The following is a 26,797-nucleotide window of genomic DNA, read 5'->3' as shown; positions in this document are numbered from 1 at the left end:
ACATGTGCGGATAGGCACCAACCAGTCCATAGTGGTGGTAGTGATCGCATTTAGTGGGTACAATTACACTTACCAGTCTACCCATCTTACAGATCACCTGATATATTGGGGTCCATGAGGTAGAGTCTCATTTACAAATATCAGTAAATGTGTATTGTGGGAAATAGAAAACACACTATAATTTAGATATAAGGGTTAAAGGAGTGATATCCAGATAAACAGGGACCTTGTGGTTATCCAACCTTTAGGATTGGTGTAATATGAGATGTGCAAGAATTTTATAATAGTAAGTGCATATAACCCGCTCACCTGTTCTGGTCATGCACGAGATCCCAAATCTACAACGTAAGATGCATCCCCAAAAAGCCGGATGTAGTATTTAGCAGAAATCTTGCTTTTTATTAAATATCAATTCAAATTACAACGAAACATTCCATTTTGTCCATTAAAGGTTTTTCCTCATAACCAAGGGCTGCACCGAACTAAAGTGACATTTTAAGCCCCCCTTTGGTTAAACCACGCCATGTCACGTGACCTGTTAAGTCATTGACCAATTAACATAACTTCCAAATAGAATAATGGCAGAAAATATTACATTGTTTCTCAATAATGTAAAATCAAATGAGTGCCAATGATTTAGACCTCATGGATAAGAGGAATCTAATGTCAGAATCCAATAATTACATGTACAGACAAATAGATCTAGAGGTAAGAACCTTAACAAGATCGAGGAATTAGAAAATGAGGCCATAAAAATAATATAGCATTGCCAGAGAGAATGGCAGACAGAGGAGGGTCAGCGGGTTTATTAAAAATTTATATCTGAAATTGAATAAAAAGACATTGAGAGATTCAACTACATATGAAAAATTTAAAAGTGATCCCAAAAACATGTTTCAAGAAGACTTCAAATCCTTATCTATATATATAAAACTGAATGTTTGTATGTGTGTATCACCAACCAATCACGAAGCATCTTTCATTTCACCAGAGCTGTTCAAAAGAAGCTGAGCTGTGATTGGTTGCAATGAGCAACAGTTTTCCTTGCCACCAATCACTAAGCATCTCTCATTTCAGCAGAGCTGGTTAAAAGTAGCTGAGCTGTGATTGGTTTCTATGAGCAAGTTTTCCCACTTGACAACACCTCAGCAGACACTGACATGGTGGGAGAAATCTAGCATCCCTGGGAACATAAGCTCCCAGCCATTGTCTGCCCTGCCCCCCAAAAAGGAGCAGCGAGCACATGACAGAAATAAATCCCCCCTCCTGCGCCCATAATTACATCACACATCCTCCATCCTATAGGCACATCTTCCCTCTTAAAGGGATCATTGGTATGAAAGTCAGAGCAAAACCATCCAGCGCTTTGGTTTTGAACCCAGGACGCTCTTAAAGGGATCCTCGGTATGGAAGTTAGGACCGTTCCACTCAGCTCTGTGGGTCTGACCCCAGGGTCTCTTAAAGGGATCACTGGTATGGAAGTTAGGGCAAATCCACTCTGTGCTTTGGTACTGTCCGCAGGCTCTCTTAAAGGGATCTCTTGCATGTAAGTTAGGGCAAATCCCTCAGCGTTTTGATTTTGACCCCAGGGTTCTATTAAAGCGGGGTTGGGGAATCTTTTTTCTGCCAAGGGCCATTTGGATATTTAGACCATCCTTCGGGGGCCGTATAAACTCTGCCCACAAATTAAATCCTGACTGTGGCACTGGTGTCAGGACGTAATCTTTCATTGCATGCCCTTCAGTGTTCACTAGTGAACGCTGTGTGTGTGTGCTAACAGAGCAAGAAGAAATTAGTGTGTGAAATTAGTTTGTGGCAACCAAAATACAGCTCCCTGCCCAAGAATGCAGTCCCTGAGAATCGTCCCGGGGGCCTGATAAAAGGACATCGAGGGCCGTAAATGGCCCTGGGGCCTGAGGTTCCCCATCCCTGTATTAAAGGGATCATTGGTATGCAAGTTAGGACAAATCCACTCTGCGCTTTGGTACTGACCCCAGGCCAATCTTAAAGGGATTTCCGGTAAGGAAGTTATGGTAAATCCCTCAGCGCTCTGATTCTCACCCCAGGCTTCCATTAAAGGGATCATTGGTATGGAAATCAGGGCAAATCCACTCAGCACTTTGGTTCTGATGCCAGGCCTCTCTTAAAGGGATCCCCGGTATGGAAGTTAGGACCGTTCCACTCAGCGCTCTGGTTCTGACCCCAGGCTGATGGGATGATATGGGATATTAGGGGTAGTAGTCCGGTGGCTCTGGCTGACGGGATGATGTGGGATATTAGGGGGAGTAGTCCGGTGGCTCTGGCTGACGGGGTGATGTGGGATATTAGGGGTAGTAGTCCGGTGGCTCTGGCTGACGGGATGATGTGGGATATTAGGGGTAGTAGTCCAGTGGCTCTGGCTGACGGGATGATGTGGGATATTAGGGGTAGTAGCCTGGCAGCTGTGACGGGATGATGTGGGATATTAGTGGTAGTTGCCCGGTGGCCCTGGCTGATGGGATGATGTCAGAGAAAAGAGGGAGACAAAAAAGCGCATATAGGGTCTTATCAAACGTTACACAGAGTTGCCCACCAAGAGAACTACTCACCTGGTGAGAGTGAAGGAAAAACATATTAAATGGCGGCTGCTGCAGATCCACAGGTCAGTGCAGGACCTGGTTGAAGCATACACTTAGGAAGGAAGGAAGAATCATTCCCGCGCTGCCGCAAGAAGAATTCCAAAAATTGTAGAGGTTTCAACGAGGTTTATTCTACGCGTTTCAGAGTTCAGGTGACCCCTTCATCAGGACATACCACAAATATTGTACAAGAGTCATAGGCATACAGAGTTTAAGTACACATCAGCATTTGAAAACGACACTCAATGGATCAGATGACACGCAGTGTCAAAGTTCAGGCTCATCAAAAAGTTCACACGACAAGATTAAAAGTCATCAGAGAAATTAATATCTTACACATTTAACCTTATTTTTGTTTGTAGGATAACGAGACTGAAAGAGAGAGATATCAAGGAAAGAGAAAAAAAAATGTCGAGAAACACAGTCTCACTGAGAAAAAAGGTGGAATCGAACTCACACAGGAGTAATGGAATAAATTCAGAGGTGAAGGAATTTATTTTGAGCTACTGAGTTGGAGGGATGGACCCTTGAAGAACACAGATTGCCAACGTTGAACCGTAGTTAAAATACTTTATTAATAAATATTAAACCAATTTTTTTATATATTAAAAGTGGAATTGTGTTTGTCAAGTTATTTGGGAGTATGTTATACCACAAAAAGAAATTTTCTTAAATGAAAAGGGTAGAGAATATAATTGAAACAAACTAATAATTAAGAAACGGGGAGTTAAAACGCTGAAGCATACACCAAATGAGTATCTGGTCCAGAATATAAAAAACAATTATAAAAATGAGTTTACAGGATCCTGAATTAAACTGACGAGAGAGATGATGAAAAAAAAACGATCATGTCCATTTAGAAGCATTCGAGTAAACACTCAGCGAGGACAAATGCTGATGCTTGAAACTGTCGGCTCTATTCCATATGATTGGAGGAGCATTTGTCCTCTGGACTCGCCATGAATTGATCAGATGTGCCCATTTCCTCTCACTCCTAGTGAAGTGATCCTCTCCTTGGATCCCAATCCTTTCCTGCTTGTCTTTAAATTTACACCTCTCCGAGTGTTTACTCGAATGCTTCTAAATGGAAATGATCGGTCTTACTAAATATTGATGCATACACATTAACCTTTTCGATATCTCCATGTGATATATATAACATTTCCGCATTAACTGGCTCCTTTATGTCTGTTCCTTATTAGTGGCAAAATGAAATGAAGTTCTAGAGATCTTCGTATAGAAGTTTCCTCAGCTCAGGATGTCCTCTGGCTTTGAAGTTGCTTCTCGGCAGCACAGAGAAGCTGTTTGCACTTTCACATTTTAAAAGGTCTTTTTTTTTATCATCTCTCTTGTCAGTTTAATACAGGATCCTATAAACTCATTTTTATAATTGTTTTTTATATTCTGGACCAGATACTCATTTGGTGTATGCTTCAGCGTTTTAACTCCCCGTTTCTTAATTATTAGTATGTTTCAATTATATTCTCTACCCTTTTCATTTAAGAAAATTTCTTTTTGTGGTATAACATACTCCCAAATAACTTGACAAACACAATTCCACTTTTAATATATAAAAAAACTATTTTAATATTTATTAATAAAAAAGTATTTTAACTATGATTCAACGTTGGCAATCTGTGTTCTTCAAGAGTCCATCCTTCCAGCTCAGTAGCTCAAAGTAAATGCCTTCACCTCTGAATTTATTCCATTACTCCTATGTGAATTTGATTCCACCTTTTTTCTCAGTGAGACTGTGTTTCTTTTTTTCTCTTTCCTTGATATCTCTCTTTTTCAATCTTGGTATCCTACAAACAAAAATAAGGTTAAGGCCATGTGCACACGATGCAGATTTGCAGCGTTTCCGCAGCGGATTTTACCGCGCAGAAACGTTGCATATCCGCATTGTGATGTACAGTACCTTTAAAATGAATGAAAAAAAAAAACGCTGTGCAGACGCTGCGGATTTTTCCGCGCGGTTTTCCTGCGGTACAAAATCCGCAGCATGTTACTTCTTTTGTGCGGTTTTCTATCTCCCCTGTTACCAAATCCGCAGGGGGAAGACCGCAATGGAAAACCGCACAAAAACCGCATGAAAACCGCGTGAAAAATGGAAGAAATCCGCAGGAAAAATGCAGGTCATTTGACCTGCGGTTTTCTTCCATTCTGCACGGAAAAATCCGCAGGGCTCAAAACTCCGTCTGCACTCAGCCTAAATGTGTAAGATATTAATTTCTCTGATGACTTTTAATCTTGTCATGTGAACTTTCTGATGAGCCTGAACTTTGACACTGGGTGTCATCTGATCCATTGAGCGTCGTTTTCAAATGCGGATGTGTACTTAAACCCTGTATGCCTATGACTCTTGTACAATATATGTGGTTTGCATCATGTAAACTAGGTCAAAAATGGCCAAATTGCAAATGAAGGTAGACAACACCGCATAACCCAATTTTTAAAACACAGTGGCACCCAATTATTATAATGCACTCTATGCTATATTAATTAGATTGGGTGCACCACCTGGAAATTGCAGCAAAGCATTAATGAACAAATCTGGGAATAAGATAACCCGTCTACTAAAAATAAATATTTTCTGTGAATAAACATCAAGGTGATCTCACTTGTTTTGAATATTTTGGGCTAGAAGGAACAAATACGTTGCCGAGAGGTGGGGATTGGAGAGAGACAGACTCTTCTAAGTAGATTATCTTATTGGATTCTAATATTAAATTCCTCTTATCCACCATCGTACTGATATGGCTTTACAATATTGAAAAAAATTCAATATTTTTATTATATGATTCTACATGAAAGTTAAGTTCATTGGTAGATGATCTAACATAACCCATACCAAGAGAAGGGCTTTTAGCAAAGTGTCACTTTTTTTTTGGTGTAGCCAAAAAAACTGATCTGAAAAGCGTCAACTAGTAGCGCTTCACCAGGGACTTGCGGTTCTTTTGGACAAAATTTGCACAAAATGGAATGGAAAAGATTACTACTACATGTTGGATCCATATTTTTTGGACTGCATCTTATTTTAGAACACTCCTTGCTACAGGTTACGTCATCGGTGTGCTTGAGGAGCTTTGTATATTGCAGACATACAATCAAACTGGAGTGGACAGGAATGTAAGAGGATAGATACTTGTGTGGTAGGAATGCCTACAAGTATGTGTACATTCGTAACCGATAATGAACGGCAAGCAGCTTAGTTTAGTACTCACAGAGGTAATTCCATGGGTATAAATAGTAAAGAAGGCCTATAACACGGGATAAATGGACATTGCTGAACTACTGCGCTTCTTTCAATGTGCTTCTTTCAAGTTGCATATACATTATATGTTTGCAGTCAGCTATACTGCGCTGAAGTTTAAAGAGAACCTGTCATGTCCCCAAACACTATTAACCTGAAGACATGGGGTTAATCTTCAGGTTATAATCTAAAACTGCCTGGCTGCTGCACTGAAAGCCTGGCTGTTGGGAGGAAATTAACTTTATCCAATGCTTTCGGCTCCAATGCTTTCAGTCATTGAGGAACAACCAATGCGCTTCAGTCACTGCTCAGTGTACAGTGAGCTACAAGTGCGCCCCGGCACATTGACTGACAGCTGGCTCTGCAGTGCCTCAGTGCTGAGCCGGCGTGGTTACAGCCGCTGCTCACTATGTACTGAGCAATGATTGAAGCCTCAAGAGCATGACCTAAAGTCGAAAACTGCAGCAGTCCATTCAAAGTGTAGCGGCCGCTGCCAGTCATTGACAACTGCTGCAACACAGCTCCAGTGCGTTTGAATGGAAGCTGTGCTGCAGCAGTCGGCAACGGCTGTTGTAACAAAAAAACAACCTATTGGTGGGGCGATGGGTGTCGGACACCACACCGATCTCCTATTCTTGAGCTATCGTATAGATAGGTCATGAAATCCCAAGGCACGGACAAAATTTTAAAGGGGTTGTTTACTACTCAGACATCCCTTTCTCAAACCCTATGTTTCCCCCTTGTAAAATCAGGACACTTATACTCACCTCCGGTGCCATTCCAGCAGCTCTCACTTCCTTGGGATGTATGTGATTTGTCTGAAGGCAGGAAGAGACAAGCAGCGCAGCTTGGCCGCAGGGATCGCGTAACAACAATATCACAGATCCCCGGGAGAGCCAGTGCCGTCAACGCTGCAACGCTGCCAGCACTGGAGGTGAGTATAAGTGTTATTATTTTACAAGGAGGAAACATAGGGATTGAAAAGGGGTTGTCCGAGTAGTGGACAATCCGTTTAAATGATGACAATCTATGTACATACATATGTATCTACAGAATATGTTGTAGCTATATAAGCAATGAGTAATAATGAATGGTGCTCATGAGCACATCTGAGTGTATGACACTTGTTCTCAAAGTAAAGTTAATGTAAAGAAGAGGCTGAAGACCTCAACAGTAGGTCATGGTTTTGATATATGCTGCATGGTTAAGATTTATACTTTATTACTACAGCCGGCAGGATGCCACACCTGGATGCCACACCTGGATGACAGACACAGGTAACCCTTTCCATTGGTCACTAAGGTTTCCTGAGACAAAGCAGGCCATTGTAGTTTTCAGAGGCAGAGTTTTAGAGAATGATCTGTTTATAAACCACTGATGCGCAGTGACGATTTTGGAATGTACTACATTAACCCTATGGTGGGAACGTACATATGTATTCTTGCTCATGTAATTTATCTGCTTCCTACCAGTATATGCCAATCTAGACATGGAAAATAGTGTCTGTGGTAAGAATAAAAGAAGAAAATCCACATACATATTGTGGGAAACATTTCAGCTGTTTCCTTATGAATGGGGGCAAATAAGGCGCTAGTGGGATCCCTAAGAGTATTCACTCATATATATGTCCTTGCACTCAGCACTGATACCCACATGATAGTACATTTAGCACAAGACTCACTGCAGACTAGCACTGTAAGTCAATGTTAATACTTATAGCTTTCAATTACTGCAGGAGCCTCAGGCAGTGGAGAATGGAGGTTATCCTGTGTGCAAGTGCTGCTTTAAAATATACTCTGTCGTCTGGTCTTTCCACGACCTGCAAAATAAAAATCCCATTTAATAGGTATCAGGTAGAAAGTAGTTAAGAGTATGTAAACATGTGTTTTCTATGCCATTACTGAATATATGAAACGTGGCACAGAGGTGAGAGGATGGCGATATTCATGTTAAAATGCTTCATCCAGTTACCATCCCCTATACTATTGAGGAAAAGAGTGCTATTAACCTGAAGATATATGGTTAATCTACAGGTTAATAGCGTTCTGAACCTGCCCAATGACTGCACTTAGAGCCCACTGCCGGGAGGAAATTAACTTTATTCCCCCAGTCAGTGTTCGGCCTCCAGTTTCAGGAGGCGCCGGCGCTGGTTCAGTCATCAGTGCAGATCATGTCAGTGCATAGATATTTAACACTAGATGGAGGCCCGATGCTATCGCATTGGGAGGGCGGTAATGTCATGATAAGGGGCAGGCTTTGCAGCGTTGAGAATCTCTCCCCCCCCATGCGCTCACCCACCTATTCACTCTCTCTTTCCCCATGTGCCGACTTCTCCCGTCTGTGCTCTCTTCTTTGACCTGTCTACCCCATGTGCGATCCCCCTTGTCTGCTGTCTTTCTCCTTCCTGTGCTGCGTTCTCCCCTTATGCGCAGTCCTGTTTGAGCTGTCTCCCCCCCTGTGGTCTGTCTCTCTCACCCCTGTGTCCGACCATGTACAGAACATACCACAGCTCCTGGGCAGGGGAGGAAGCAAAAGACAATACTGACATTACAGCAGGAGATCGCAGAGGATACATTTTGTGAGGTAAAATATTGTTTAAAACAGTCATTGAAATATTTGACCTCACAAAATGAATCCTCTGTGATTCCCTGCTGTAATGTCAGTATTGTCTTTTGCTTCCTTCCCTGCCCAGGAGATGTGATATGCTCCGTACATGGTCAGACACAGACAATTTTTAAAATGAACTTTCATTCGTGGGAAAACCCCTTTAATGTGACCGGCTTCCTCTGCCTGTAGACACGTCGCGCATCTGCCGCCGGGATCAGCCGAATGATTCACTGAGCCTGCACGGAATTTGCGCAGGCGCAGTAAATTAGACCGCCGCCATCTTTGTGCAGACAGATAGCGGCGGTCACAATAAAACTGCGCATGCGCTCATCCTGTACAAAGATGGTGGCGGTCAGTGAATCATTTGGCTGATCCCAGCAGCGGCGTGTTTGCGCCGGTGTTCCGCTGGTGGTACTGTACAAGAGGCTGCGTACGGCATATACAGTGTGTGTTTGTGTGGTGTGTATGGCGTATACAGTGTGTATGTGTGTGTGTGTGTGGTGCGACAGTGTTCCGCTGGTGGTAACGCGCAAGAGGCTGGTACCACCAGCAGTTTCCATATTGAAACACTCATCACTTGGTTGTCCCAATATGGCGGTCGGTGAACTTCCGCCGCTTGGAATTCTGGGATCCGGAGACATCTTGACGGAACAGGATGTGAAGACATTACAAGGTAAGTATATATTAGATGTATTTGTTTTACCCATTACAATACTAGAGGAAAATTGTGACCCATAATACTAAGTAGTATGTGAGTGATTTGATATGGTACATTACAATTGTAGGTCCCTGCTTACACACAGCAGCATCTGTGCTTTATATTGTTATATGCATATTTTAATTATATTGTAAATAATAAAATTATTTTATTGGGCTCAATATACTCTTGTTGGGTTTTCTTGCCCTGTACTCTAAGGCTATGTGCACACGTTGCGGAACTCCCGCGGAAGTCACCGCGAGAATTCCGGAATGCCATTCCGCGGGAAAATCGCATTTTAAATTCCCGCGATTTTCCCGTGGAAATACTAGCGTTTTGCAAGCGTAATTAGCTTGCAGAATGTAAGTGTTTTCAAAGCGATCTGTAGCATTGCTTGGAGAACTGATTGACAGGTTGGTAACACTCATCAAACATAGGGTTTGACGAGTGTAACCAACTTTTTACTATTGAGGCTGCCTATGCAGCATCAGTAGTAAAAAGATCTAATGTTAAAAATAATAAAAAAAATAAAAAATCGGTTTATAGTCACCTTCCGGCGTCCCACGCAGCCTTCCCGGGCCTCAGCGATGCTCCCGTTCGCAGTAATGCCTTGCGAGACCTTTGATGACGTTGCGGTCTCGCGATGTCTCCTCTCCTCCGGACCGTGGGTACCATCTGCAAATGTTCTGCTTACTTTTCGCATGGTGGGCACAGCCACATGCAGAAAGTAGGCAAAACAATGCATTCCTATGTGGGCGGAATCGCCGCGATTCTGCAAAATTAATGAGCATGCTGCGTATTTTTCCATGATGCGTACCGCCGCGGTAAAATCCGCAGCATTAGCATAGCATTGCGGAATCCCATAGGAATGCATGGGATGCTGTTTTTTTGCGTTTTCGCAGCAAAGTCGCGCGGTAAAAACCGCCGCGAAAAAAACGCGACGTGTGAACGCAGCCTAATTGTTCTTTATCTATACCTGTCTGATGGAAGATGGAGCCGCGGTGACCAGGATCTTTCTGGAGCTGGATTTCCTTCAGAGTAAAGATTGAGGTATCTATAAAGAGGTGAATGAATGTTATACAATTTGACACAAGATGACATCTTTTTACAGACTTTACTTTACAAAGCATTAAACCAAGGCCGCCTATATCACTGAAAAACTACAGTGAAGGAAAAAATTATTTGATCCCTTGCTGATTTTGTAAGTTTGCCCACTGACAAAAACATGAACAGTCTATAATTTTAAGGGTAGGTTAATTTTAACATTGAGAGATAGAATATCAAAACTAAAATCCAGAAAATCACATTGTATAAATTTATTTGTATTTTGCAGTGAGAAATAAGTATTTGATCCCTCTGGCAAATAAGATTTAATACTTGGTGGCAAAACCCTTGTTGGCAAGCACAGCAGTCAGACTTTTTTTGTAGTTGATGATGAGGTTTGTGCATGTCAGGAGGAATTTTGGCCCACTCCTCTTTGCAGATCATCTCTGAATCATTAAGATTTTGAGGCTGTCGCTTGGCAATTTTTGATATTTTATCTCTCAATGTTAAAATTAACCTAGGCTTAAAATTATAAACTGTTCATGTCTTTGTCCGTGGGCAAACTTAAAAAACCAGCAAGGGATCAAATACTTATTTCCCCCACTGTACATGTAGCATGCAGTCACTTACTGTCTGATAGTGAGAGCACTCTCTCTCCAAGCGTCTTAAAATAAGGATGTTGTAGCCCGGCATCTGCTGATATCCTCTTCTTGTCCTCATACTGAAAGATGTGAAGCAGATGTTTCATAAGAAGTCAGAATTAAACTAGGAAATAGTTAGGATCACAACAAGGTGACCAATTCATTTATTTTTCATAAAGCTCCTTTTTTAAAAAATGCGGCAGTTATAAGAATAATAAAAATGACCTTCCGCCATGACAAACAGTCTTTCTTAGGCCGGTTTCACACGTTCTGATATTTCCGGTACCGGAAAAAATTGTACCGGAGATGTCAGTGTCCGCGTGTGTAATACTTATGGCACACGTGTGGCAACCATGTGCCACATCAGTACCACACGGACGGGTGCCAGGGAAGCAGCGATACAGTAAGTGGTGTTCCCTGGCGCCGGGTACTGAAGACAGCTCTCATCATTCTCCCTTGCTCTGCCAGCGATAAGCGGGCACAGGGGAGAATAGTGAGAGTTGTATTCAAGTGAGAACAATGACAGTAGTCGGCAGCTGATTGGACTATTACTCCAATCAACCTACACCTGCTGCCGCTAATAACAGCGACAGCAGGAGCGAATGATAGGAGTATTCATCAGCCAACTCCTGCGCTGAAAATAACTAATTTAAAAAAAATCCAGCACAGGGGTCCCCCCCATTTTTGACTGCCAGCCTTGTTAAAGCTGACAGCTGGGGGCTGGTATTCTCAGGCTGGTAAGGTGCCATTGATATAGACCCTCCCAGCCTAAAAATAGCAGCTTGCAGCTGCCCAGAAAAGGCGCATCTAATAGATGCCTGAAAATACCAGCTGTCAGCTTTAGCAAGGCTGGTTGTCAAAAATGGGGGGAAACCTACATTGGATTGTTTTTAATTATTTATTTACAGCGCAGTAGCCGGCTGATGAGTACTCCCAACAGCCGCTCCTGCTGTCACTGTTATTAGTGGAAGTAGGTGTAGGCTGATGGCAGTAATAGTCCCACCAGCCGCCGCCTGCTGTCATTGTTCTCACCTGAATACAACTCTCATCATTCTCCCATGCGAGCTGATCGCCGGCAGAGCAAGGGAGAAGGATGAGAGCCGAATCAGCACCCGGCGCCGGGGAACAGCGCTTACTGTACCGCTGCGGGACGTGTCATACGGATTACATCCCAGTGTTTCATCCGTGTGCACTTGTGCGGGACGTTTTGAGGTCCGTGCTGAACCATTAACTTGAATGTGTCTATGTGTGTAAGTGTCTCGGGAACGTGTGAAAACTGTCACCACACGTACCAGAGACACTGACGTGTGAAAGATCCCTTAAAGGGGTTTTCCCAACTTATAACTTGACAGCATACAGATAGGTTAAAGCATGACTTTATGATCGTCAGGTTCCCGCCTCTGAGACTTTCACTGATACTAAAGCCCCCCATACACAATAAATAGGCGACTGACAATTCCTCTATAGACAGGGGATACTGACTCTGCCAAGTGCTTCTGTGTTTGTGAGAGAAACACTGTCAGACTATACTGGTGGCTTATTTCACTGAGAACAAAAGGATCTGCAGTCCAAAATCAGGCATGCTGTATCCTTCTCTTGCCCAAAATCATCTGTCAGGGTAGATTTGGGAGGCCCCCATACACATTAGTCTGTTGGCTGAGCACGTCAATATCGTGGCTCCGGCTAACATCTGGTCTAGTACTGCACTATCTTGGTGGTTTTACCTCTGCACAATGGTAGTAGAGTCACTCGCCATGCAGCTACACCATTTAAGTGAAAGGGACCAGCTGCGTATTCCCTTTATATGAATCATTCCCTTTATAAGAAAACAACTGACAGTTGTACATTATTTTCACAACATAAAATCTTCCTGTCTATTTTCATATATACATATCTCTCTTGTAAATGAAAAATGCCAGTCTTCAGCAGATGTACGCTATTCTAACATTTCAATGGTCTACTCACCAACAGGAGGCTGTACAGTAATTCAATCCCGTCAGAATCCAACCTGAAAAAGAAGCTCCACTATTAGCACTAATCAGTAGATAAATACAAATCTAAACACAACTTTTGATTTATCTAAGACAAAATGTACTTGGATTCTCTTCAAGAAGATCCTAAACTCATGATATTAAGTAAAATCTCTGGAACGCTGCAGTCTGAGTGTCCTCTGGTGGTTAGACCCAAAGGACCAGCGATAACACATTACCTAGGCGTGTGACTTTTCAGCGGTTGTGCGCGATATTGAGGAAAACCATAAGCCTTAAATTCTTTATTGGAAGATATGCCTGGCCACGTCTCCTCGGTGGGTGTTCCTGAAGAAGATAGCAGGTAGATATATAGATGATATTTTAGATTTTAGTTATTTTAGACTTTTAGGGCATGGAGGTGCCAAGCACTGCACTTGTTTTTTTCCAGCTGTCCAATAGAGAATTAATGGACCAGCAGTTGGCCATCCTGGCGCTCCATTTAGTATAGGGCGAATAGTATCCTATCAGCGATAAAAATTCCCAGCAGTAACTTATCATCCAGATGACTTGTTTTCACCGGAAAACCCTCTAACTAAAGCTTGGGACTTCATAAAATTCACCATAGGAAAAAATTTTGGGTTCAGCTACTGGATCCATATGAATCAGGATGGTTTCAGTCTTGGCCAACAGTGTAGCAGTAAAAGTTGTGCTGGTAATCTGTTAACTCCCATTCATGTCAATGGAGAGTGAGGCTGGCACAGAAAATACCCAGGTATAAGTCTAGTCTTTTTCCCTCCTACACAAGTTTTAGCATAAGAAAATTCCCCCAGTCTTCATCCTGTGGATGAAAAGGCTGTATACTCACCAAGAAACCTAAAGATTAAATGCAATTCTTCCTTAACTGTGGAACCAGGAAACATGGGTCGTCCTGTGGACATTTCATATAAAATACAGCCAACTCCCCTATACAAAATATATAATATTTTTTAGAAACCCTTGCAATTAAATATTCTCCATGCACTTGTGTATACAACATTTCCAATATTTTTATTACCTGAACTTGATTTGACAGTAAAATGCATAAACCGATACCGGTGGCGGGCGCAGTAATATATCGGCCCTGTCATGCTTCAGCATTAAATTTCATGTTTTATTACAGAGTTTCTTTGCAGTACACAGGCTCCCTCTAGTGGTTGAATTTGCTTATTGACACTAGCTTTTTATTCCTCTGCTCTTCCTATCTCCTTGCTCTGTAGTGGTGCATTGTGGGAAGAAGAAGCTCATTACCTCACAGACTGGTGTTCACAGGACACCCACCATTTTATTCCCCTTAGTGTTAGCATTGCTCGTGGTCCTTGTTTGTAGCTACCAGATACCTAAGATTCCCATCACTGTATTAGTCACATTTACATGGCTGGATAGCAGACTGGTTTAACAAGTGTTATGGTAGATCGGTTTAGCTGCCTCTCAGTCTCCGCACACACCTCAGGGTTAGTGAGGACAGAACGGGCCCTTTACTGACTAATAACGCATCAAAATGCACAATTCCATCGGCTTTGACGAGATTGAGTTTCATAGTTTCAACATTTTTTTTAACCCATAACAAGAAAGTAAGGTTAATATAAGCTTCATTACAAAAGCTTCAGTTTTACTCAAATTAGTTGATGCAAAAATAAATAAACCCCACATCAAAAACTACCACATATAGTATTTTGAACTACCTCCATGATTTTTGTCCAGGCCAAATGGATAAGTCTGCAGTCACTCTGTGTGACTGGAGACCTATGAATCCTTGCAGCGCACGCTGTTATGAACGAGTCACCGTAGGAGGCAGACACAAAAATAGAAGCTATGTCCAGAAAACCGGAGAAGTTGGCAACTATCAGATTGCAGACCCCTGAACCTATCAACACAACTAGCAGTAGCCGTGGGGGGTTCCTACGGTGCCCTAGACCCCTCGATCACAGCCAGAGAGCTAAATAGCCTAAAGACAGAAAAGGAAATCTAGACTGCCCCAGAGCAGACACCAAAGTAAAAGGCAGCCCCCAACATATAATGACGGTGAAGCAAGATGAAAAAACAGATAGAAAGATAGGCTGAGCAAACGATGGGGCCCAAGCTAACTAAACAGGACAGGAAAGCAAGGTTGCTGTCTGCAATCTGCCAAAACCCTATCAAAGACATAAGCCAACAGGCTGATATGGAAAAAGGCCCTGAAGCAGCTAGGCTTCAAAAACTAAATCAGCACTCAGGTATTTTCTGAAGACAGAGCTAAAGGAATTCAGCTCACCCCAGCAGGGAATGGCAGAAATCCAGAAAAACAAAGCAAAACAAAGTCAAAGCACAAATGCAAAAAGCAGAGCAGAAAACCTAGCTTTAGAAGAGCAGGAATTCAGACTGGTCTCCAAGGATCCCACAGAGAAATCACCCGCAGGGCAGAAGGGCGTCGGCGGCCTTATATCCAGTCAGTAACTCCACTCAGCCAGTCATCATCATTAGGCTCAGGTGCTTGATAATCAGGCTCACTACCTTTCTTTACCAGAAGAGGGAGTTCATCGGGCCTCAGTGGTGAAGGGGAAAATGAACTCACAACAGTACCTCCCCCTTGAGGAGGGGTCACCGAACCCTCAACCACGCCACCAGGGCGATCAGGGTGAGCCCGATGAAAGGCACGCACCAATCTTTTGGCATGAATATCAGAGGCAGAGACCCAGGAATTATCCTCCTGACCATAACCCTCCCACTTAACCAAATACTGGAGTCTCCGTCTAGCCAGACGGGAATCCAGTACTTTCTCTACCTCATATTCCATGTTACCTTCAACCAATACAGGGTCTGGAGGTGCCACCCCCGGAACAACAGGTTCAACAAATCTCTTCAACAAAGACTTATGGAACACATTATGGATTTTAAATGTGACAGGAAGAGCCAAACGAAAAGAGACCGGATTAATAATCTCCAAAATCTTGTAAGGTCCAATAAATCTAGGCTTAAACTTAGGAGAAGCCACCTTCATAGCAATATTTTTTGATGATAACCACACCATATCACCAACCTTAAACTGGGAACCAATGGTCCTATGTCGGTTGGAAAACCGCTGGGCCTTTTCCTGGGAGAGAGATAACTTATCCACCACTTGGTCCCAGATCTGGTGCATTCTCTCCACCACAGTGTCAACACCTGGGCAGGCAGAGGGCTCCACCTGCCCTGAAGAAAATTGAGGATGAAACCCAAAGTTACAAAAAAAAGGTGACATCAAAGTGGCAGAACTAGCTCTATTATTTAAAGCAAATTCGGCCAAGGGCAAAAATGAAACCCAATCATCCTGATAAGCGGAAATAAAACATCTCAAATATGACTCCAAGGTCTGGTTTGTTCTCTCTGTCTGCCCATTGGTCTGAGGGTGAAAAGCAGAGGAGAAGGACAACTGAATTCCCAGCTTGGAACAGAAAGTTCTCCAAAATCTAGACACAAACTGATCTCCTCTGTCAGATACAATGTTCTCAGGAATCCCGTGCAAGCGAACCACCTGTTGCAAAAACAGGGGTACCAACTCAGAGGAAGACGGCAACTTAGGGAGTGGTACAAGATGAAGCATCTTAGAGAACCTATCACAAATCACCCAAATAACAGTCATCCTTTGAGAGACAGACATATCAGAGATGAAATCCATTGAAATATGGGTCCATGGCCTCTTGGGGACAGGCAAAGGCATCAACAACCCACTAGAGCGAGAACACGATTTAGACCGGGAGCAAGTCCCACAGGACTGCACAAAATTCCTGACATCACGAGACAAGGAGGGCCACCAAAAAGACCGACTCACCAGATCTCTAGTACCAAAAATACCTGGATGACCAGCCAAAGCAGAGCAATGAACTTCAGACATCACTCTCTTCTTCCACTGGTCAGGAACATACAACTTTCCACTGGGACAACGCTCAGGTTTGTCCTCCTGGAACTCTTCCAGAGCACGTCTCAAATCGGGCGAGATGGCAGAAAGAACTACCCCTTCGCCTAAGATGGTAGCAGGTTTGGTCACCACAGGAGAATCAGCAAAGAAGCTCCTAGAGAGGGCGTCTGCCTTGACATTCTTAGTTCCAGGAAGAAAAGAAACCACAAAATCAAAACGTGTAAAAAACAAGGCCCACCTAGCCTGTCTAGGGTTCAAGCGCTTAGCCGACTCTAGGTAAATCAAATTCTTGTGGTCAGTGAGGACCACGACTTGATGCTTAGCTCCCTCCAACCAATGTCTCCACTCCTCAAATGCCCATTTCATGGCCAACAGTTCCCGATTCCCCACATCATAGTTACGTTCAGATGGAGAGAACTTTCGGGAAAAGAAAGCACAGGGATTCATTTTAGATGTTACAGGATCCTTTTGGGACAAAACAGCTCCTGCACCAATCTAAGAAGCATCCACCTCTACCTAGAACGGAAGTGAGACATCAGGTTGCCGCAAAACCGGGGCGGAGGTGAATCTTCGCTTCAGCTCCTGAAAGGAAGAAACAGCCTCTGGAGACCAATTTAACACATCAGCACCCTTCTTAGTCAAATCAGTCAATGGCTTGGCAATACTAGAAAATGTTGCTATAAATTTCCGATAAAAATTAGCAAAACCCAAAAACTTCTGAAGGGCCTTCAAAGAAGTGGGCTGAACCCAATCGTAAATGGCCTGTACCTTGGCCGGGTCCATTTCAATAGTTGACGGAGACAAAATAAATCCCAAAAGAGAAATCCTCTGTACTCCAAAAAGGCATTTAGATCCTTTGACATACAGGGAATTCTCCCTCAAGATCCGGAACACAGTCCGAATATGTTCCACATGAGAAGCCCAATCCTTGGAGAAGATCAAAATATCATCCAGATAGATAATCAAAAATTTATCGACAAAATCTCGGAAAATATCGTTCATGAAGCACTGGAAGACAGAAGGGGCATTAGTGAGCCCAAAAGGCATCACCAGGTACTCAAAATGTCCCTCCGGAGTATTAAACGCCGTCTTCCATTCATCCCCATGCTTAATGCGAATAAGATTATACGCCCCCCTGAGGTCAAGCTTGGTAAACCAGCAAGCACCTTTAACTCTAGAGAACAGATCCAAAATCAGGGGTAACGGATACTGATATTTAACAGTAATTTTGTTGAGGGCACGATAATCAATACAAGGTCTTAATGACCCATCCTTTTTGGCTACAAAAAAAAAACCGGCACTTAAGGGTGACGAGGATGGTCTAATATGACCCTTCTCCAACGCCTCCTTAATATAGGATCGCATAGCCTCGTGCTCGGGTACATATAAATTGAAGAGTCGACCCTTGGGGAATTTACACCCCGGGCTCAGTTCAATTGCACAGTCATAACTCCTATGAGGAGGCAGAGACACAGACTCATTCTCACTAAATACATCATAAAAGTCAGCCAAATAATCAGGAACATCATGCGACTGAGGAGAGGTGGAAAACACCAGAGCCTCACTAAAGGCACACCGACAACCCCAACTCACCACAGACACAGATTTCCAATCCAAAACTGGATTATGAATTTGCAACCAGGGAAACCCCAGAACAATGGTATCATGCAGATTATGCAACACCAAAAATCTGCAATTTTCTTGATGGTCTGGGGCGACCCGCATTACCACCTGGGTCCAAAACTGAGGTTTATTTTTTGCCAAAGGAGTAGCATCAATCCCCCTCAAAAGGATAGGCGTCTGCAGAGGTGTCATCGGAAATCCACAACGTTTAGCAAAATCCAAGTCCATTATGTTTAGAGCTGCTCCCGAATCCACAAAAGCCTTGGCGGAAAATGTGGACAGGGAGCAGTTCAGAATAATAGCCAGAAGAAACTTAGGTTGAACACCACCAACAGAAAACATGTGTGCAAAGCGTTTCTCTCGTTTAGGACAGACAGAAATAATATGCGAGGCATCTCCACAGAAAAAACACAACTTATTACGCCTTCTGAACTCCTGACGCTGCTCTCTGGACAAAACTCTATCACATTGCATAGGTTCAGACATTTGTTCAACAAGTGGCAACACTTCTCTTTGCAGTTTTGCGTTCGCGCAAACGCCGATCAATCTGAATGGCTAATGACATAGAATCGTCAAGACCGGAGGGAACAGGAAATCCCACCATAGTATCTTTTACGGCTTCTGACAAACCCTTCCGAAAGAGAGCAGCCAGGGCATTATCATTCAAGGTAGTAAGTACCGCCCACTTTCGGAATTTTTGACAGTACAATTCTGCAGAATCTTGACCCTGGTTCAATGCCAGCAGGGTCTTTTCAGCCTGATCAATGGCATTAGGTTCATCATACAACAACCCCAAGGCTTGAAAAAATGCGTTCACATTAGTCAGAATAGGATAATCAGGTTTCAAAGAAAACGCCCAATCCTGGGGATCGCCACGCAGCAAAGAGATGACAATTTTAACCTGCTGCGCGGAGCTCCCTGACGAGTTAGGCTTCAAGGCAAAAAATAATTTACAATTACTTTTGAAATTCAAAAATTTAGACCGATCCCCAAAAAATACATCAGGTGTAGGAATCTTTGGTTCAGCAGCATATGAATGAGCAAGGTAGGCGGAAATTCCCCGCACTTCCGCAGCGAGCTGCTCCACGCGATCAGAAAATTGCTTTATCTCCATTGAGAGAAAAAAAATTCCCCCTATGGCCTCAGAGATATAGAGGAAAAAATATACACACTTTTTTTTTTTTTTACAATTCTTTCCTGCTATTGAGTACCCTAGGATCTGCGGTATGGCGGGTGATTCTGTTATGAACGAGTCACCGTAGGAGGCAGACACAAAAATAGAAGCTACGTCCAGAAAACTGGAGAAGTTGGCAACTATCAGATTGCAGACCCCTGAACCTATCAACACAACTAGCAGTAGCCGTGGGGGGTTCCTACGGTGCCCTAGACCCCTCGATCACAGCCGGAGAGCTAAATAGCCTAAAGACAGAAAAGGAAATCTAAACTGCCCCAGAGCAGACCCCAAAGTAAAAGGCAGCCCCCAACATATAATGACGGTGAAGCAAGATGAAAAAACACTCACACAGATAGAAAGATAGGCTGAGCAAACGATGGGGCCCAAGCTAACTAAACAGGACAGGAAAGGAAGGTTGCTGTCTGCAATCTGCCAAAACCCTATCAAAGACATAAGCCAGCAGGCTGATATGGAAAAAGGCCCTGAAGCAGCTAGGCTTCAAAAACTAAATCAGCACTCAGGTATTTTCTGAAGACAGCTAAAGGAATTCAGCTCACCCCAGCAGGGAATGGCAGAAATCCAGAAAAACAAAGCAAAACAAAGTCAAAGCACAAATGCAAAAAGCAGAGCAGAAAACCTAGCTTTAGAAGAGCAGGAATTCAGACTGGTCTCCAAGGATCCCACAGAGAAATCACCCGCAGGGCAGAAGGGCGTCGGCGGCCTTATATCCAGTCAGTAACTCCACTCAGCCAGTCATCATCATTAGGCTCAGGTGCTTGATAATCAGGCTCACTACCTTTCTTTACCAGAAGAGGGAGTTCATCGGGCCTCAGTGGTGAAGGGGAAAATGAACTCACAACAGCACGCACTGTGTGGTGCGGTGATTCCCTGGTTTCAGAGCCAGTATCGGCGATAATGTATGCGTTATGATCAGGGGGCGCGGCCTTGCTGCATACACTTGTATTGAGCGAGGCCACAACCAATTGGCCACGCTCAGTGGATGGCCTCGCCACTAGACAGGGTGCAGCCTTGCCTAATACAAGGGTATGGAGCGATGCCCGGCCCACTAGTCGAGCGCTGGCTGGGAATATGTTTAATGCATACGTATCCACCAGTCCCGGCTCAGAAACCGTCGAATCTCCACAGCACACAGTGTGTGCACTGGGGAGATTCATAAGTTTGCAGTCACACAGAGTGACTGCAAACTTATCATTTTGGATTGGTCAACCCCTTTAAGAACAGCACCTAGTCTTCTAGGCATGGAATGAACAAGTTGGCGACATATTGCATAATCTATCCTTTCCATTTTTCAAGAATGATCCCTTTTAGAGTGTGGATGTTGTATGGAGAGTGATACTCAACTTGTCTCTCCAGAATTCCCTATAGGTGTTCAATTGGGTTCAGCTCAGGAGATACACTTAGCCACTGAATCACTTTCGCCCTGTTCATCGGAAATGAAATAGTGGCCTGAGATGTGTATTTAGGATCAGAGCGAGCAGTCGCATCACTGATGTCACCACTCAATAAACCATCCGAATCATCGTGGGACAAAGGCTTAATGGATTATCGTCAGAAAGGTGAGCCTAACTTTGCTTTTTTATTTTTGTTAAATAAATGGGTAAAAGAGGGTAAGGGAGTTTTTATTTCAAAGAAAGGACTTTGTGTGCTTATTACAATTAAAGGACTTTAATCTGTCTGTGTCTTTATTACATTTGACTATGGGGTTAGTAATGAGGGTGTCTTATAGACGCCTCCATTACCAAATCCTGGGTTTGATGTCAGCATCCATAAAACTGCTGACATCAACCCCACAATTATTACCCCACTTGCCACTGCACCAGGGCAAGTGGGGAGAGCGGGGCTAAGCATCAGAATTGGCGCATCTTATGGCCCCTTCTTAGGCTATTACTACCAGCCCGCAACTGTCTTGTTTAATCTTTGCTGGTTAGTAAATATAGGGGGACGCCACGTCATTTTTTGGGGGGAGGTCTCCCTTATAATAACCAGTAAAGGCTAAGCAAACAGCTGTGAGCTGATATTAACAGCCTGAGAACCTTTATGGCTATTGGCCCCTACCCAGAATAATAACATCAGCCGTCAGCTTTCCTTCAGCTGGTTATTAATCAATAAATAAATAATTTTAATAGCTGGTGGGTCAGGGTGGGAAATGCCGGATGTTCGGGTACCGTTCTGGTACCTGAACCAAACTTTTTTTAAAGTTCGGCCGAATTTTTTAAAGAACTTTTTAAAGTTTTTTAAAGTTCAGACAAACTGAACATCCACTGGTCCACCCATCACTAGTTTATACTTTAATAGATTTTTTTTTATGGAAAGAGGGGGGGGGACACTTCAATTTTCACCTCAGGGACCAGGAAAGCTAGAATTGGCCCTGGTAGTGGCACACTTTTTTTTATAAAGAATGACTGGAACAATTTATACACAAATCCTCTGTCACTCACCACATATCTATCGGTGTGCTATATTCTGTAGATCCCAGTAGAACATCTGGAGGTCGGTACCATAGTGTTACCACTTCATTGGAGTAAGTTTTAGTTGGTACAGATTTGGCTCTGGCAAGACCTTGAAACACGAATATATACATCAAAAAATGTATCATATTGTCGTATAAGTCATTAACATGCAAGAAGAATGACACACAAGATAGGGCAAACACTTGTATTTTCTGTTCATCCTAAATTACATGGAATACAGAGAGACACAGTACAACAAACGGGAAAAAATACTCTGCTGTACAAAAAATTCCAATAATGAACAGCAAGTGCTAGTAAAAAGATGATAACAAAACAGGGTATTTAGTTGATACGTTTCTTGTAAAAAATTTACACTAAGCCGCTCCACCAACGCCAAGGTATACCCCTCAGAGTAGACCTATCCAATGTATTTAAAACCTGTTCCAGTTTCTTGGTGGTGTGAACACTGTCTTACCGACCTGTTCACTGTATGCGCACATGGCCCATGCGTTCGTTTTTATTCTATTGGTTTCTTGCTTTTGCAAGTCTTTGGGAGGTTTCCACCCCTCCCATGTGAGCCATGCACATATAAAGCCGTCTCACACAGCATGCCCATATCAGACATTGCCTCTCTGAACCCTGCTCATATACATACTGGTCACATGGTCAGATTTTAAATACATTGGATAGGACTGCTCTGAGGGGTATACCTTGGCATTGGTGAAGCGGCGTAGCGTACATTTTTTTGCAAGAAACGTATCAACTAAATACCCTGTTTTGTTATCATCTTTTTACTAGCACTTGCAGTTCATTGTTGGAATTTTTTTTACAGCAGAGTATTTTTTCACATTTGTTGTACTGTGTCTCTCTGTATTCCAGTTTCTTGGTGGTGTGAACGCTGTCTTACTGACCTGTTCACTGTATGTGCATGGCCCATGTGTTCGTTTTTATCCTAAATTACATGCGGAATAATATATCTCCTCATCACATGCCATGGAATAAATAGAAAAAAAGCTGCCAAAGCTAGTGTACGTATATGTGCTCTATGAGAAACATGATTACCTGGGTAATTGCTACAAATCTTCATTATAGATTATGAATTTACATTTTTCCTTTATTAAGAGCAGATGGTTTTACATTTCGTTTATCCTAAGCAAACAAATGGGATTACTGTTTTCTTCTAGATCAAACATAATTGAGGTCGAGTCATAGTTTGCTGCTTTTCATATTGCCACTAGCACATTGCGGCTTCACCAGACAGAGAAATTACTTATTAATTAGACTATATCTGAGAATTCACTAGTGCAAAATCAACTGAGGTAGGTAATAATCCCAAAGTTTTGTAACTTGTGTTATCTTGAAAAAACAGCTGTGTTCCTAAAACTTGTCACCCTTTGGTTCTGTCTTTTAGTAGGGAGGTCGTTCAATAGACAAATACATGTCACTAAAGTTTTTTCTTAATGATTAAATTAGTAATTTATACTGCTCTGGCACATCATGTATATGCATAAGGCATCAACGTATTCGATGAGCTTGGATTGTAACAAATTTTCAGATTATAGGGTCCTTTTTTTTGACAAAACATTCAATTGCATACTAAAAATGTGATAATACCATTTACTAAGCTACTAACCAACTGAGGCTGCTTGTAATTTATGGATTTTCCAATGTGGAAAGTCCACAGCAAAATTGTCATGATTCAGTCCGGAGTTTGTTTTCTGTTATCTTCTCTCTGGACTGGTCATGCGGGGATGATCCCCTCTGCCTCGTTTTGGAGCTGGCTGGCCTAATTCAGTCCTTTGCAGCCTGATGACCAGCATCAGCTATAGTTCATGCTTTCTGGCTAGAGCCGCTGACCCATATACCCTAGTGATCCTTCTGCCTCTGACTTCCCGTATTTGTGTATGACTCCGCCTGATCTCTGATCTCCGCCTCTTGTTTTCCGTCCCTGATACCGCGTTCCCCAACTGGCTTTGACTCACTGGCTTGTACCTCGACTACGTCTTATGTCTCACGTTTTGGATATCACACTCCTGTTAGGCTGACTTCTGGCTTGTCTCTGACTACGTGCATTGCTGGGACTTGTGGTAATTCTGCTCCTGACAGCGTAAGACTCGACTTGTCTGACCACTCTTTCGTTACCTGTGACACCTGTGCTGCTGCTCAGTATTGCTACGCTGTGTGTGTGCAACCTCTCTTCCATCAACAGCACCCCCTGGTGGAGGTTGCGATATACTGTACTGCAGCAGCATTACAAAAATGAGGTTTTTATTATTTTAACCTTTCCATTTAATAGGGTAAAATCGCAGTGATAATATAAAACGTAAACAGGCACATATTTACACTGGAGTTTTTTCTGTTGAGTGTGGATGAGATTTTGTAAAACCTAGTCCACTTTCTTTGAACTGTAGTATGCTGAAGACTTCCAATATGCGAATAAACAAGGTCAATTTTTAAGTGGAAATGTACACTAACGATCAGTTCCCACAGGGTAGATTTTCTGGATTTTTTTGTGGAAAATTTGCTTTGTAATATAGTCACAGCATTGTGATTTTAATCTTATTCATGGACATTAGGGAAAACTCACAGCGTAACGCGACCGATGCCAGGAATTAAGAATCCAGAACATGTCAATTTAGGCTACCGATAATAATTCCACCCAAGCTTTAGCATTTCAGCTGTGAAATATAGGATCTGAAGAATTTCTCCTTGTGGAGCGTGACAAGCCAGGCCAAGCATGCCAGAGTGAGGAGACTTATATGCCGTGCATGCTCCTCTGGGAAACAAAACATGCACATTGCCTCTTCAGAGAGTAAGAGCACTAGAACTCTAGTGCCACCTATTGGAAGTAGCAATCCTAAAAGTCAGGTCAATATTGACTTTTAGGATTGCTACTTCCTATAGATGGCCCTGGAGTTCTAGTGCTCTTTCTCTATTAAAAGGCAGCCACAAAATTTGAAAGGTTTTTTTTGCTGTTAAAATTTATTTGCAGATAAGAAATGTGCGATCATACCTTTAGGCCCACGTGCACACTGTGACAAAGTCACTGGCAAAGTGCAGGAAGGAAGATACGTTTCACTGAGACTATTACCTTCAGTGATTTAAAACCTAGAAGTTTGCTCCAGCACACTATGTGTTGAGAGGGGTTAATTTTAAAGGCTGGGTTTTTGTGGAGAACCATAGAGTGGGTGGGAGGTTGTCCACCTTATCTCCACCCCAGGGTGTGGTCTGGGGTTTAAATAGTGGCCTCCTGAGGCACTGAGTGTTCAGTAGGTCTGGAGCTGGCTGCTCCAGACAAGTCTTTTTTTTGTGTTAAAATGTATAGAACCTGGTTGTTATATCCTGAGCGGGTGGATCCCCAAGCTGCAGAGACTGTTTACCATTTTGTTTCCTTTCCCTGTTTTGCCCAAAGGGCTGTGTATATTTTCTCTTTGCGCTGGTTTATGCCACATTTATAATAAACCAGTGGAAGATTTAAAGAGACAGTGTACCGGTGTATTCCTCTGTGTGCAGCTGAGTGAGCCGATCTACTACAATACGTTGAATATTTGGTCAGTATTTTACCTCAGTATGTGTAAGCCAAAACCAGGAGTGGGTAAAAAATTAGAAGTGGTGACGTGTTTCTATTATACTTTTCCTCTGATTGTTCCTCTCCTGGTTTTGACTTCCAAATACTGATGTGAAATACTGACCAAATACTGAACGTGTGAACGTGACCTTAGAGTACTCAATGTTTATCTTATATGCAGGTAGTCACACAGATTATACCTGCACTGACTATAGGATGATGGTGCTGCAGTTCCTATAAAGCCAATGGGATGATGCCATAACTTTTAAGTTCTGTGTCATTTTCCTCTGAAATCACATAGAATAGCATGGTGGTATCTTTTCCATACAGCTGCACGCTGTACAAGGCATGTATGGAGACTTTATAAGGCACTATGAGTGATAATAGCGGGTAGCACAGGTATCGTAACAATTAGCAGAATTTACGCACCAAAGTCTGCCAGCTTCAGCTCTCCCTTTTCATTGATTAATAGATTCTGTGGCTTGAGGTCTCTATGCAGAATCTTTCTACGATGACAGTAAGACAGGCCTCGAAATAGCTGGAACATGAAAATCTAAGGGGATAGAGAAGGCTTTGGTAAGTGACACATAGGCTGAGTTCACACTAAACGTATAGAAAATCGGTCCGAGTCTCCCTGCTGAGAGTCGCATGAGTGTTCTCCGTATGGTCATCCGTGTGTAATGCGTTTGCAATTGCGATGATGGGATTTTCTCTCACCTACAGTATAATGGATAAATAATTTTTTTGATGATTGCAAATAAGGGATAATTAAGCACAATGAGTTATTTGCTACAATGATTTAGCAGTGCGTCTTGCTATATTTTATGGATATTTCCACTCTAGATAATTCCTTAAGTACCAACAGATGGCGCTATTATCCTTTATGTAGGGAAGCTGTTACATTGAATGTAACACAATATTAGTCATTGGCGCGAAAGGATGTAAATATAAATGTGTGTGAAGTAAAGCAATCAATGGTAATTCACATGCTGGTATCATGATTTGGCAGCACCGTACAATAGTATCCTAAGGGTTCCTCACATACATATTAGAAAGAATATCAGAAAAACATTGGGGCCAGATGTCTGTAAAGGCACTGTCACACTAAGCGATATTGCTAGCAATATCGCTATAACATCACTGGTTTTTGTGACGCAGCAGCGATATTGCTAGCGATATCGCTATGTGTGATACTTACCTCCGACCGGCTCCCCCGCT

The 26,797-nt window shown here is 42.8% G+C and overlaps 1 protein-coding gene across 1 annotated transcript in view; it reads right to left on the bottom strand.

Moving 5' to 3' along the window:
* Positions 1 to 4,964: 4,964 nt before the first annotated feature.
* Positions 4,965 to 26,797, bottom strand: part of CDK18 (cyclin dependent kinase 18) — a 260,183-nt gene continuing 238,350 nt past the window's right edge. The window contains exons 9-16 of the mRNA XM_073587216.1: positions 26,009 to 26,132; positions 22,000 to 22,120; positions 13,696 to 13,793; positions 13,070 to 13,175; positions 12,826 to 12,868; positions 10,850 to 10,940; positions 10,152 to 10,229; positions 4,965 to 7,690 (exon numbers count right to left, since the gene is read on the bottom strand). Of these exons, the coding sequence (XP_073443317.1) occupies positions 7,656 to 7,690; positions 10,152 to 10,229; positions 10,850 to 10,940; positions 12,826 to 12,868; positions 13,070 to 13,175; positions 13,696 to 13,793; positions 22,000 to 22,120; positions 26,009 to 26,132 (696 nt within the window). The 3' untranslated portion in view covers positions 4,965 to 7,655. The remainder of the gene's footprint in view (positions 7,691 to 10,151; positions 10,230 to 10,849; positions 10,941 to 12,825; positions 12,869 to 13,069; positions 13,176 to 13,695; positions 13,794 to 21,999; positions 22,121 to 26,008; positions 26,133 to 26,797) is intronic.

Source organism: Dendrobates tinctorius, unplaced genomic scaffold, assembly GCF_039654945.1.
Source record: "Dendrobates tinctorius isolate UK_male_01 unplaced genomic scaffold, ASM3965494v1 ptg000098l, whole genome shotgun sequence".
Taxonomy (NCBI): Eukaryota; Metazoa; Chordata; class Amphibia; order Anura; family Dendrobatidae; genus Dendrobates; species Dendrobates tinctorius.
This window is presented reverse-complemented; position numbering and strand designations above follow the sequence as displayed.